The sequence below is a fragment of the Magnusiomyces paraingens genome (genome assembly GCF_902498895.1).
Source record: "Magnusiomyces paraingens strain CBS 517.90 genome assembly, contig: contig3, whole genome shotgun sequence".
In the NCBI taxonomy this organism is placed as follows: Eukaryota; Fungi; Ascomycota; class Dipodascomycetes; order Dipodascales; family Dipodascaceae; genus Magnusiomyces; species Magnusiomyces paraingens.
Window position 1 is genome coordinate 3,235,734 of NW_022474069.1, and position 14,178 is coordinate 3,249,911.

At 42.1% G+C, this 14,178-nt stretch overlaps 4 protein-coding genes across 4 annotated transcripts; 3 read left to right on the forward strand and 1 right to left on the reverse strand.

The window, feature by feature from the left end:
• Window positions 1-2,397: 2,397 nt before the first annotated feature.
• On the reverse strand, window positions 2,398-3,927 carry SAPINGB_P004302 (uncharacterized protein; the record flags this gene model as incomplete). Its single annotated transcript, XM_031999017.1, has 4 exons — window positions 2,398-2,568; window positions 2,725-3,277; window positions 3,369-3,566; window positions 3,740-3,927. The coding sequence occupies 4 exons, from the start codon at window positions 3,925-3,927 to the stop codon at window positions 2,398-2,400; spliced, it is 1,110 nt and encodes a 369-aa protein (XP_031854908.1).
• Window positions 3,928-4,894: 967 nt separating this feature from the next.
• Window positions 4,895-5,806, forward strand: SAPINGB_P004303 (uncharacterized protein; the record flags this gene model as incomplete). Its single annotated transcript, XM_031999018.1, has 1 exon — window positions 4,895-5,806. The coding sequence occupies one exon, from the start codon at window positions 4,895-4,897 to the stop codon at window positions 5,804-5,806; it is 912 nt and encodes a 303-aa protein (XP_031854909.1).
• Window positions 5,807-6,081: 275 nt separating this feature from the next.
• Window positions 6,082-8,287, forward strand: SAPINGB_P004304 (uncharacterized protein; the record flags this gene model as incomplete). Its single annotated transcript, XM_031999019.1, has 4 exons — window positions 6,082-6,640; window positions 6,705-6,982; window positions 7,089-7,472; window positions 7,775-8,287. 4 exons carry the CDS (start codon window positions 6,082-6,084, stop codon window positions 8,285-8,287), a joined length of 1,734 nt encoding a protein of 577 aa, XP_031854910.1.
• A 363-nt stretch (window positions 8,288-8,650) lies between these two features.
• Window positions 8,651-14,162, forward strand: SAPINGB_P004305 (uncharacterized protein; the record flags this gene model as incomplete). Its single annotated transcript, XM_031999020.1, has 2 exons — window positions 8,651-9,602; window positions 9,724-14,162. 2 exons carry the CDS (start codon window positions 8,651-8,653, stop codon window positions 14,160-14,162), a joined length of 5,391 nt encoding a protein of 1,796 aa, XP_031854911.1.
• Between the last annotated feature and the right edge of the window lie 16 nt (window positions 14,163-14,178).

Consider the following 14,178-nt stretch of genomic DNA (forward strand, 5'->3'; position numbering starts at 1 on the left):
ATTGGCATTGGCTGCATCTACTGAACTCTGAAGAACCAACTGGAAAGCCCCCATGGCGTCTGGAAGACTTGCACACTCAACGCTATTAACATTGCTTCCATTTGAGAAATGACATCAAAGTTCAGAACCAGCAAACCAGGTCTCTACTTTACGGTCCTGATGTGGAGAATGTTAGAGCCTTATCAGCGACAGAGATTGGGCCGATCTTAGGATCGCCCTGCCTTCATTCGATTTCCGAATGTGGGAGTGGCGCTGCTCGACCCCGGCAAGAAGCTGAAGGACCCCCGGTCACTGGAAGCCAACAACAGAGAAGATAAGCGCTCTGGTTTGATGCGGCCTATTCGAATTTGCTGCCATTGATGGAAATCATGTCTACCAAGTTGTGCCCTCCCGGCGGGTCGAGCCCTTTTGGGACCAAAAAGGGGGCTGAAGAAGAAACCAACACGATGGTTCAATTGAAATACAAGGCTCGTCTTTTTTTCAGGGTTTCGTCAGAAGTTTGGTGTTGACTATGTTGACACCTTTGCGCCAGTGATGAGATTCAGCACTGTTCGTCTCATTTTCGCCCTGTGCGGCGAAGAACTGCGAGATGCACCACGTCGATGTTAAAATGCTTTGAATGGAGATCTAGAAGAAGACATCTATGTCAAGCCACAACAGGAATTGACCATAATACCCCTCCTGGCATGGTCTGGAAGCTGAATAAAAGCTTATATGGACTGGGAAACAAGCCCTCTGTTGGAACAAGAAGCTTGTTGACAAGTTAACACTGGTTACAAAACTGCCAAGAAAGAACCCCTGTCTCTTTACAAAATTAATGGCAAAAACTTCAGTATTATAGGTCTTTATGTTGACGACATCTTAACGGGTCAAATGTACCGGGAGAATTCGAGCGTTTTTCAAGGGCCTATCTGGTTACTTTGCCATCAAAGATGAAGGTGGTGTTAACAAATTCTTGGGAATCAGAGTCCGGACCGACAGGACAATATCTCTGGATCTGGGAACATTATATTGCTGACATGATTGAGGGTTTTTAAATTGGAGAATCAAACAGCTAAGTCGATACCGTTTCCCAAGAAACATGGCCTTTGATTTCCACAGGGCCTCGATGCTCGTCCAGCTAACCAAACGCTGTATCGCAGCATTCTGGCAAGCTACAGTTTGCTGCACAGACGGCCCGTCCGACATTTCCTACGCTACAGGCAAGCTTGCTCAGATGCGAGTGACCCTAGAGCTATTCATATGGATAGAGCATATCATGTTCCCGGGGCTACCCAAAAGGGACCAAGGACCTGGCAATTGTCTATCACAAAATGTACCAGGGCCCCCTCCGGCTTCTGAGAGGCTGGTCAGATGCCGATTGGGCAAACGATCCCGACAGGAAGTCTATCCCAGGTTTTGCATTTTTCTCACGGTCCTTCAACCTTCTTGGAAGTCGGCCAAACAGAAGTTGACAGTAACTTCCACAACCGGGGGCTGAGCTGATTGTCGCTTTCTGCCACGGGGAGGCAGTTTACTCGAGATCTTTTGGAAGAACCGGTGAATCTCAACCAACGACTGTCATCATGGAGGACAACAAAGGTGTCCTGGGTCTCATGAAGGAACAACATCACGAGCGGACTAAACACATTGATACCAAGTACATGCGCACCAGAGACCGGGCAAAGCGGCGATACCCGTCTTGAAGTTGCTTAGCAGATAATGTGGCAGAATTTTTACCAAAGCTCTGGCTAAGCCGCAGTTTTTATATTTGAGGAATCTTCTGATGAGTACCCCTCCTCAAGTTGAGGGGGGGAAAAGGGCTTGATGCAGTGCTCGTCTCGTCAAATAAAACTCCATCGTTACGCTGCAGTCATTTTGAAGACTCGAGACGCAAAGATCAAAAGGGTTGAATCTTTATAACGGGCTATTGTTGCAGGGGCTGTTGAATATATGTCAATGGGAATCGTGTATTTCAACAATCCCATAATATTTTTTTTTTCCCAATTTCACTCTTACATTGTTACATTATTCACGCAACTACTAGCCCATTTCCATTGGGGTTACATAATTTTTACAAGCAAGACTCCTATTGCTAAAGAATTTTCAAGATGCTCTTTAAATTTCTTCATTACAGAACCTTTCTTGTTTTTTTCTTTTCTCGCTACCTAAATTTACGCAAACTGTTTTATTAAATACTCTTCAGCTTCAGCTTATCAATCGTATTTACTTATTAACCTTTGCTTTAGGTATGATAGCGAACTTTTATTATTTTATTATTTTATTATTTTATCATTTATAATTTTATATATACTTTTTTTAAAATTTTCGCAAAACTGTTTTTTTTAAATCCCCTTTCAGCTTTCAGCTTATCAATCGTATTTACTTATTAACCTTGCTTTAGTCTTCTCCCCATGTCTAATCACGGAAACACTCAGAGTCAATGAAGGACCCCCATCCTTTTGAGTCAGCCAGCACTGGAAGTTCTGTTGCCCACTCAACATCTGAGACCCATTCAAAGAACAACGCCAGTCTATGGGGACATCTGCCGATCTCCTGTTCATCGTCAAATTGATCTCGCTGACCGTTCTGGATTTACCGTTAGACAATTAACCATTGCCAACATACCAGTTTGTTCCGAAGGATGTGAAGCTGAATTAAAAGTCTTAGCAGACTTGACAGCTTACATTAGAAACTCAAACTTCAAAGCTAGTCCTCCCCCATCTCAAAAGTGACAACACTAACACCAGCTTGGTCAAGAGAATTAACAAGATCAGACGAAGGAGATTCTTGACTAAGTGGCACTACTTCCAATTCAACAGAAGGTGGTGGAATGGGAGACGAAGCAATGATAGACGGTTGAAACCCAATATCACCCCCTCGTTGCGAGATCCCAGAATCACCTGAAATATCAGATTCATTAATAGATGGACCAGCTTCAGATAAGTCTAATTGTGAAGGAATATATTCCGAAGGAGAAACAATAGGACTTGAGTCAGGAGAGATAGAGACATCATGATCTGAAGGTGGAAGAATAGGAGAACTAGGAAGAGATGGAACAGAAGGAATAGAAGGAAGAGTAGGAGACTCAAGAGGAGCAGAAGGTGTAGACAAAATGCGACGAACAGAACGAGGCTTATGAACAATAATAGAAGAAGAAGAAGAAGAAGGAGGCGCCGACGGAGAATGAGAAGGAGAAGAAGACGGAGACGGAGACGGTAAAGCACAAATAGAACCAGAACCAGAACCAGAACCAGAACCAGATGAGGATGCTGGTAAAGATCTATGAGACCCAAAACTAGAACCAGAACTTGAATCAGAACCAGCAATGAATTAACCCTAACATTAGATCCTAAACCAGACCCCTTAGAATCAAAACAAGGCCTGACATGGACCCTGAACCAGAACCAACACTAAACCCAACACCAGTACCATTAATAGACAAGTCCTTATCACTTTTCATAAATGGAAACTTGGACTCATCAAAGTAAACACTCCTGGCTTCAACAATGCTTGAATCAAGAAGAACTCGATAAGCTGTAATGATCCAAAGAATACCCAACAAAACACCAGTTTCAGTATTTGAACTTAACTTGGATTCTCTTTAGCACCAGGAAGAACAACTGTAGCTTGACAACCAAATACTTTCATATGATGATAACTAGGAGGTTTACCAGTCCAAAGTTGAAGAGGTGCAACACCACCAGGGGTAGACTAGGAAGACGGTTCCTAATATAATTAGCAGACTTGACAGCTTCACCCCATAAGTATTAGGAGCAGAGATAAAAAGATAGACTTGGCTTTCAAATAAGGGCGATTCAATCGCTCAGCAACACCATTTTGCTGAGGAGAAGAGGAACGGGAATAAGTATGCTTGATACCCTTAGTCACAAAGAACTGTCCAGGTGTTGGAATATATGTCATGGTACTATCGTGATTTCCCAACATTATCCCATAATATTTTTTTTCCAATTACACTCTTTACATTGTTACATTATTCACTAGCAACTACAGCCCATTACCATTGGAGTTTAAAAATTGTTACAATCAAGACTCCTTGTAAAGAAAATTTTTCAAGATGCTCTTAAATTTTCTTCATTACAGAAACCTTCTTTTTTTTCTCTTCTTTTCTCGCTACTTCCAATTTACGCAAACTGTTTTATTAAATACTTTTTCAGCTTTCAGCTTATCAATCGTATTTACTTATTAACTCTTGTTTTTAGTCTTCCGCTATGTCAATCACGGAAACACTACAGGAGTCAATGAAGGACCCTCATCCTTCGAGTCAGCCAGCACTGGAAGTTCTGTTGCCCACTCAACATCTGAGACCCATTCAAAGAACAACGCCAGCTCTTATGAGACATTCGCCGATCTCCTGTTCATCGTCAAATTGATCTCGCTGACCGTTCTGATTTACCGTTAGACAATTAACCATTGCCAACATACCAGTTTGTTCCGAAGGATGTGAAGCTGAATTAAAAGTCTTGGCAGACTTGACAGCTTACATTAGAAACTCAAACTTCAAAGCTAGTCCTCCCCCATCTCAAAGGTTATGAGCTCCTTTGACGCTCCTCAAGCGCCAAATTTCAAACAATTCTCTACAAAAGTGAATTGGATTTTTGGATATACGGTCTTATTGGGCAAATTAACAGCTGCGGCCGGAGTTTTGGAACAACTATATCTATAAGCCAATTGTTGGCCATACTGCCCTTCAGCTTGGTTACGGTATCAGGTTTGAGAGGGCCCCTTGATGAACTACTCAAGGTTTACATTTTAAAACCACGCCTGCAGCTAACCTGGCTGCAGCTGAACAGGCCCGGTGGGACACGTCGCCCGAGTTTCTAAAAACTCCACCTATGGATTCGGCGTCTGTGCGGGAAGAAGCCATGGGGTCCTATTTGAACCAGGAAAAAGAATGGCCCGTATAGATCCTGAAATCCTAGAGCCCGCCGACCTGGGGCGAGTGCTCTCATTTTACCAACGTCTTAATCATATTGGTTTGCGCATATCCCCAAGCCCTGAGCTTAACATTGTATTTGCGATGACGCAAGCTATCTCAGTAGGAGTTCCAGGTCCTAGTTATTTCTCCGGGCTCACCAGCAGTGAAATTGAAACCAAAATACAAGCTACTGTTACTGAAGCTTCCAAGTGGGCCTCTGTAGTGGAGCAATATTTCTTTAACAACCCGGATGGCACCTTTCACCGTGACCTTATCTTAGCAGTACTGAATAACAACAAGGTTTCAGCAGCTGCTCGCGAAGATCCTCAGAGTCATCTCTGGGGGATTACCAAGTTTGTCGACATTTTCAAGTCAAGATCTGGAGGATGGAGCCCCTGTGATTCAGTTGAAATCCCAGCGCTAGTTGAAGCAACTTCAGCAGCCTTCGTAAAAGGTCGAAGAATTATTGACGGTTCAACAAAAGTGGTGCCAAAGCAGGAACCCAAGCAAGAACCCAAGCAGGAATCCAAGCAGGAAACCTCGAAGAAAGCTGGCCACTCTGATACCAAGCAAGGAAAAGGGAAGCAGTGGTCCAAGGGGTCCGGTGGCAACAAGAGGCGCAACAATGAAGACAAGCAAGCTAGAAAGTCGAACTCTGATGGTCAAAACAGAGTTGCTGCCTTGAAAGCTACCGAATATCTTGAGGTGGCTCGCGACGATGTTGAAACTCTTTGCTCTGTTGCTCGGGCTATCCAAGACGTATTTGATAATGACGGCGGAAGCAGTGATTATTCTGTTGAGCATGCAATGTTGTCGCAGACTAGTGCAGTTGATAATGCACGTGAGTTTGGGTGGGAAACTATGGTTGACAATCTATGTTTATTTTAGTTTTAGCCGCATTAGGTTTAAGCCCTTATATGACTGTGGTTACCCTCCTTAATTTGTTACAAAGTTGAAGTGTAATACAAACCCATTCAACTTTGGGACAAACCCAAATGAAAAATTTTCACCACTGCAAATTTTTCTTTCCCTTGGGTATATAAGGAAAGTTTCTTCCCCAACTTTTATAATTTTTCTTTTCCTTTTTCTTTCTTCTTATACAACTGTTTTATCTTATATATTTCAATATATACTTTTCTTGGATAATATTTTCTATTATTATCATGACTTCCCGTGTCACAGTTCAACAGGTTATGGGCCGCACTTCGGCTTATATTAATCTTACTTCCTCTGAAAAACTCACTCCTCTCAACTATCATGTCTGGGCTACCAAAATTCTTTTGGGTCTTCGTGCTATGAATAATGGTGTCCACCTTTATGTCGAAGCTGGTACTGTCAATCCAGCTGCCAATGAATCCCTTGAAGACCTCACCGCCTCGCTTGATACCGTCGTCCATGATGTCATCCTCAACAATATTTCTCCTGAGTTGATCGAACATGTTAATGATGTGGCCATTAGAGGCCGTGACCTCTGGCTTTACCTTCATCAGGAGTATAGTCAACTCCAACCCGCCGATGTCATCTCACTTATGAAATCCCTCTATGCTGGCAATATTGATGTTGGTCCAAAGTTTGTTTCTTCTGTTCGCTCTTATGTTGCTACCTGGCGTTCCATCTACCCATCATTGTCGCCTGATTCGGTCGTGGCCTTCAACGCTTTGGCTTCAATGGGTCCCAATTGTGAGCGCTTCATCCAGTATGCCTTGGAGCACCGCTTTGATAGTAACAACAATACTGACAACCTTGATATTAACAACTTCATCCGAACACTGATAAATGGGCCAAGTTGTTGAAGATTACTGGACCCCTGCTACTCTTTCGACTGAAGCGTTCGTTGCTTCATCAAAGAAGTACAATAACAAATCTAAGGGTGATGGTATTAAATGTTTCCGTTGTAAGAGGCGTGGTCATACTTCCAACAATTGTCATGTCTCTTGGGAAGAGGTTCAGGCTGCTCGCCAAGATAATAAGGATGACAAGGAATCTAAGGAGGCTAAAACCTCAAGAGGTTGGTTTGCTGAGACTATTGATGAATTTTCTGAGATAGTTGATGATGATCCATTTGTGAGTTCCGCTTTTGTGTCCGAGACATCTGTTGTTTCTGAAAGGTTTGTTAACAGTTGCTCCGAGTCGTTTGATGATTTGGAACCGAACTTTTGATTCTTCTGAGCCGTGTATCGGCGATGAAGATTGTTTTGTTGGTCAAGTTTCTGAGTATTGTTCAAACTCAGGACTTGATATTGATTCAGTTGGTAAACCGTTTGTTGGTTCCACTGATGATTCTTGTTTTATTTCTGAACCGTATGTCGGTTCTACTGTTGTTTGTTTGGAGTCTGAACCGTGTGTCAGTTCAGCTCCTATTTGTTTTGATTCTGAATCGTTGGTCGATTCGGATATTGTTCCTTTTGATTCTGAACCGTTGGTCGGTTCTTCTTTTATTTCTTGTTCTGATTCTAAACCGTTGGTCGGTTCTGATGATGATATTGTCTTACCTTCTTTTGATTTTTTGGTGGATTCAATTACTGAACCTTCTCCGCCTATTGTTAAACCTATTGTTACACCAAAATCCCGTTTTTCTCCATTCTTTTACTTATCTTTGTTACCATCATGTTGTTTTCCTTGATTTTAATTGTCGTCTGGCATCCTTCTTCAATCTTGGATTTAAGTCATTCAGTCCATCACGTTTTGTTGCTGAATCTACTACTTCTGCTGAGGCCAACTTAGTTGTTGGGTCTGATTCTTTGACTTTATCCATGATACTGGTGCTACCAGTCACATTTGCAATAACATCTCATATTTTTTTCTCTTCGTCCCACTTCGGCTACCATTCGTGGTCTTGGTTCTGCTACTGCTGAGGGGGTTGGCGACATTGTCGTTGATCTTCTTGGTAAAGATGACCAGCCTTGTGACCGCGTTGTTCTTCGAGATGTTTTATATGTTCCTAAGATTCCTCGCAATTTATTTGCTGCTCGTCGAGCTACTGCTGGTGGTTGTAGGTTCATTCAAGACCTTAACCATATTTCTGCTGTTGAAAATGGCAAAACTCGAGTCCACGCCATTGCCATGGGTGATTTGTACTTTTGTCGTTTCCGAGTTGTTTTGCCTTCCAAGCCAGTCCATGAGGTGTTTGCTGTTGAGTCGTCTGCCAATCTTTGGCACAAGCGACTTGGTCACGCCAGTGTGGACGTTCTCAAGAAATTATCTAAGTCACTTTCTGTCAAGCCTACTCATTTTGAGGTTGTGGATAGTCATAAGTGTGACGCTTGCTTGGGTGGCAAAGCCACAGCATTGCCATTTAATGGTACCACAGAAAAAGCTAGTCGTCCTTTGGAATTATTTGTTTCTGATTTGAGCGGTCCTCATTGTTGAGCATGCAATGTTGTCGCAGACTAGTGCAGTTGATAATGCACGTGAGTTTGGGTGGGAAACTATGGTTGACAATCTATGTTTATTTTAGTTTTTGCCGCATTAGGTTTAAGCCCTTATGTGACTGTGGTTACCCTCCTTAATTTGTTACAAAGTTGAAGTGTAATACAAACCCACTCAACTTTGGGACAAACCCAAATGAAAAATTTTCACCACTGCAAATTTTTCTTTCCCTCAGATATTTAAGGAAGGTTTCTTCCCCAACTTTTATAATTTTTCTTTTCCTTTTTCTTTCTTCTTATATAACTGTTTTATCTTATATATTTCAATATATACTTTTCTTGGATAATATTTTCTATTATTATCATGACTTCCCGTGTCACAGTTCAACAGGTTATGGGCCGCACTTCGGCTTATATTAATCTTACTTCCTCCGAAAAACTCACTCCTCTCAACTATCATGTCTGGGCTACCAAAATTCTTTTGGGTCTTCGTGCTATGAATAATGGTGTCCACCTTTATGTCGAAGCTGGTACTGTCAATCCAGCTGCCAATGAATCCCTCGAAGACCTCACCGCCTCGCTTGATACCGTCGTCCATGATGTCATCCTCAACAATATTTCTCCTGAGTTGATCGAACATGTTAATGATGTGGCCATTAGAGGCCGTGACCTCTGGCTTTATCTTCATCAGGAGTATAGTCAACTTCAACCCGCCGATGTCATCTCACTTATGAAATCCCTCTATGCTGGCAATATTGATGTTGGTCCCAAGTTTGTTTCTTCTGTTCGTTCTTATGTTGCTACCTGGCGTTCCATCTACCAATCATTGTCGCCTGATTCGGTCGTGGCCTTCAACGCTTTGGCTTCAATGGGTCCCAATTGTGAGCGCTTCATCCAGTACGCCTTGGAGCACCGCTTTGATAGTAACAACAATACTGACAACCTTGATATCAACAACTTCATCCGGAACACTGATAAATGGGCCAAGTTGTTGAAGATTACTGGACCTCCTGCTACTCTTTCGACTGAAGCGTTCGTTGCTTCATCAAAGAAGTACAATAACAAATCTAAGGGTGATGGTATCAAATGTTTCCGTTGTAAGAGACGTGGTCATACTTCCAACAATTGTCATGTCTCTTGGGAAGAGGTTCAGGCTGCTCGCCAAGATAATAAGGATGACAAGGAATCTAAGGAGGCTAAAACCTCAAGAGGTTGGTTTGCTGAGACTATTGATGAATTTTCTGAGATAGTTGATGATGATCCATTTGTGAGTTCCGCTTTTGTGTCCGAGACATCTGTTGTTTCTGAAAAGTTTGGTAACAGTTGCTCCGAGTCGTTTGATGATTTGGAATCCGAACTTTTTTGATTCTTCTGAGCCGTGTGTCGGCGATGAAGATTGTTTTGTTGGTCAAGTTTCTGAGTATTGTTCAAACTCAGGACTTGATATTGATTCAGTTGGTAAACCGTTTGTTGGTTCCACTGATGATTCTTGTTTTAATTCTGAACCGTATGTCGGTTCTACTGTTGTTTGTTTGGAGTCTGAACCGTGTGTCAGTTCAGCTCCTATTTGTTTTGATTCTGAATCGTTGGTCGATTCGGATATTGTTCCTTTTGATTCTGAACCGTTGGTCGGTTCTTCTTTTATTTCTTGTTCTGATTCTAAACCGTTGGTCGGTTCTGATGATGATATTGTCTTACCTTCTTTTGATTTTTTGGTGGATTCAATTACTGAACCTTCTCCGCCTATTGTTAAACCTATTGTTACACCAAAATCCCGTTTTTCTCCATTCTTTTACTTATCTTTTGTTACCATCATGTTGTTTTCCTTGATTTTAATTGTCGTCTGGCATCCTTCTTCAATCTTGGATTTAAGTCATTCAGTCCATCACGTTTTTGTTGCTGAATCTACTACTTCTGCTGAGGCCAACTTAGTTGTTGGGTCTGATTCTTTTGACTTTATCCATGATACTGGTGCTACTAGTCATATTTGCAATAACATCTCATATTTTTCTTCTCTTCGTCCCACTTCGGCTACCATTCGTGGTCTTGGTTCTGCTACTGCTGAGGGGGTTGGTGACATTGTCGTTGATCTTCTTGGTAAAGATGACCAGCCTTGTGACCGCGTTGTTCTTCGAGATGTTCTATATGTTCCTAAGATTCCTCGCAATTTATTTGCTGCTCGTCGAGCTACTGCTGGTGGTTGTCGGTTCATTCAAGACCTTAACCATATTTCTGCTGTTGAAAATGGCAAAACTCGAGTCCACGCCATTGCCATGGGTGACTTGTACTTTTGTCGTTTCCGAGTTGTTTTGCCTTCCAAGCCAGTCCATGAGGTGTTTGCTGTTGAGTCGTCTGCCAATCTTTGGCACAAGCGACTTGGTCACGCCAGTGTGGACGTTCTCAAGAAATTATCTAAGTCACTTTCTGTCAAGCCTACTCATTTTGAGATTGTGGATAGTCATAAGTGTGACGCTTGCTTGGGTGGCAAAGCCACAGCATTGCCATTTAATGGTACCACAGAAAAAGCTAGTCGTCCTTTGGAGTTATTTGTTTCTGATTTAAGCGGTCCTCATGTCGCTACCCCTGTGGGTCATCGTTATGTCTTAACCATTATGGATTATTATTCCAGGTACTCTTATGTGGAGTTGTTGGTTAGGAAAAGTGATGCAAGTCTTGCCATTCGTAACTTTATTGCTAGGTGTGAATCTTATTTTTCTGGTGATTCTGCTGGTGATCGAGTTGCATATTTTCATTCTGATAATGGCGGCGAATACATTTCCAAAGACCTGGAGCAGTTCTTTGTGTCTAAGGGTATCAAGCATACTTATACAGTTCCTCATACTCCTCAACAAAATGGTGTTGCTGAGCGATTGAATCGCACATTATTTGAGAAAGCCAAGTCTATGCTTTTATATGCTCATGCTCCTGAATACTTATGGGGTGAAGCTGTCAAGTCTGCTAATTATATTAGGAACCGTCTTCCTAGTCGTACCACTGGTGGTGTTGCACCTCTTCAACTTTGGACTGGTAAACCTCCTAGTTATCACCATATGAAAGTATTTGGTTGTCAAGCTACAGTTGTTCTTCCTGGTGCTAAAAGAGAATCTAAGTTAAGTTCAAATACTGAAGCTGGTGTTTTTGTTGGGTATTCTTTGGATCGTACAGCTTATCGAGTTCTTCTTGATTCAAGCATTGTTGAAGCCAGGAGTGTTTACTTTGATGAGTCCAAGTTTCCATTTATGAAAAGTGATAAGGACTTGTCTATTAATGCTACTGGTGTTGGGTTTAGTGTTGGTTCTGGTTCAGGGTCCATGTCAGGACCTTGTTTTGATTCTAAGGGGACTGGTTTAGGATCTAATGTTAGGGTTAATTCTATTGCTAGTTCTGATTTAAGTTCTGGTTCTAGTTTTGGGTCTCATAGATCTTTACCAGCATCCTCATCTGGTTCTGGTTCTGGTTCTATTTGTGCTTTACCGTCTCCGTCTCCGTCTTCTTCTCCGTCTCATTCTCCGTCGCCGCCTCCTTCTTCTTCTTCTTCTTCTATTATTGTTCATAAGCCTCGTTCTGTTCGTCGCATTTTGTCTACACCTTCTGCTCCTCTTGAGTCTCCTACTCTTCCTTCTATTGCTTCAGTTCCATCTCTTCCTAGTTCTCCTATTCTTCCACCTTCAGATCATGATGTCTCTATCTCTCCTGACTCAAGTCCAATTGTTTCTTCTTCGGAATATATTCCTTCACAATTAGACTTATCTGAAGCTGGTCCATCTATTAATGAATCTGATATTTCAGGTGATTCTGGGATCTCGCAACGAGGGGGTGATATTGGGTTTCAACCGTCTATCATTGCTTCGTCTCCCACTCCACCACCTTTTGTTGAGTTGGAAGTAGTGCCACTTAGTCAAGAATCTCCTTCGTCTGATCTTGTTAATTCTCTTGACCAAGCTGGTGTTAGTGTTGTCACTAAGGATGATACTCAAGCTGTTTTGCCTAAATCTCGATCTCGTGTTGTTGCTGTTCGTTTACCTTCTATAACTCCTGCCAAACGTCCGAGTTCTGATGACATTGTTTCACCTCCTTCTAAACATCTTTGTGAAAATTCTTTGAAACAATCTCCAGTGTCTGCAACACCTGCAAAACGTCCAGCTGAAGAAGAGTGTATTTCTTATCGTCGTCTCAAATCTCTTCGTTTTGAGTATGATGATGTGGCTTTACTTGTTTTTACAGATCCTAGTAGTTTTGAAGAAGCTATGTCTAGTGAAGAAGCTGAGTTTTGGCTTGAAGCCTGTGTTATTGAAATGTCGTCTCTTAAACGCAATGGTACTTGGGAATTGGTTGATCTCCCACCTGGTCGCAAGGCTATCAATAGCAAATGGGTATTTAAAGTTAAGCGCAAAGCTGACGGTTCAATTGAACGTTACAAAGCTCGTCTCGTGTGTATTGGATTTTCGCAAGTTGAAGGTATTGATTATACTGAAACTTTTGCTCCCGTTGTTCGTTACGAGACTGTGAGGATTGTTCTTGCTATTGCTGCTCAGTTTGGGTTCCAGGTTCATCATATGGATGTCGAGACTGCATTTCTTAATGGTGATCTCAAAGAAGATATTTATATGAGACAACCTAAAGGCTTTGTTGTCAAAGGTCAGGAATCTAAAGTGTGTCATTTGAAGAAGTCTTTATATGGTTTAAAGCAAGCTCCTTTGTGTTGGAATGAGAAGATTCATGGTGCTCTTGTCAAACTTGGGTTTATTCGTAATGAAAGTGACTACGGTGTGTATACCAAAGGATCTGGGTCTACCATGGTTATTATCGCACTGTATGTTGATGATTTACTTATTTCTGGCAATTCTTCTGAAGTCATTGCCAAAACCAAGTCTTCTTTGTCATCTATGTTTAAGATGAAAGACTTGGGCCCAGTCGAGCAGTTCCTTGGCATGAGAGTTAAGCAGTCACCTTACCATATTACTGTGGATGTTTCGCGTTATATTTTTGATATGTTGGAGGAGTTTGGTATGCAGAATTGTTCAAGTGTCAAGACTCCTTTACCCACTCGTGATCTTTCTGATTTTTCCGAGTCTGACTCTGCTACCGATGCCTCCATGTATCGCAGTATTATTGGTAAGCTGATTTATGCTGCTAATTGTGCTCGTCCTGATCTTGCTGTTGCTGTTAGCTTTCTTTGTCGATATATGCAGAGTCCTAAGTCTATTCATATGGAAGCTGCTAAGCATACTCTTCGTTATCTTAAGGGTACTGCTGAACTTGGTCTTGAATATCGAGCTCAGAAAGTCTACAAGCTTGTTGGCTATAGTGATGCCGACTATGCACAGGACAAGCAGGACCGTAAGTCCTTTACTGGGTATGTTTTCATTCTGTCTGGTGGTCCCATTACTTGGGCTTGTCGAAAGCAAGTTAGTCCTGCATCGTCCAGCGTCGAGTCTGAGTACATGTCATTGTCTGATGCGTCTAAGGAATGCTTCTGGATTAATCAGTTGTTGTCCCTTTGCAAGATTCCTGTTCCGTTGCCAGTGACTATGTTTGAGGACAATCAGGGATGTATTGCATTGGCTCAGAACCCAGTGTTTCATCGTCGCACCAAGCATATTGATGTTCGATATCATGTTGTGCGTCACTATATTCGCAGTGGAGTGATTCATCTGGAGTATCTTGATACTCAAGTGATGTTGGCAGATATGTTCACTAAGAATCTTGGTCGTGTGAAGTTTGAGACATTAAGGGGACTACTTGGTATGAAGGCAGTAGGTGATTCTGCGACAAGGGGAGGTGTTGAGCATGCAATGTTGTCGCAGACTAGTGCAGTTGATAATGCACGTGAGTTTGGGTGGGAAACTATGGTTGACAATCTATGTTTATTTTAGTTTTTGCCGCATTAGG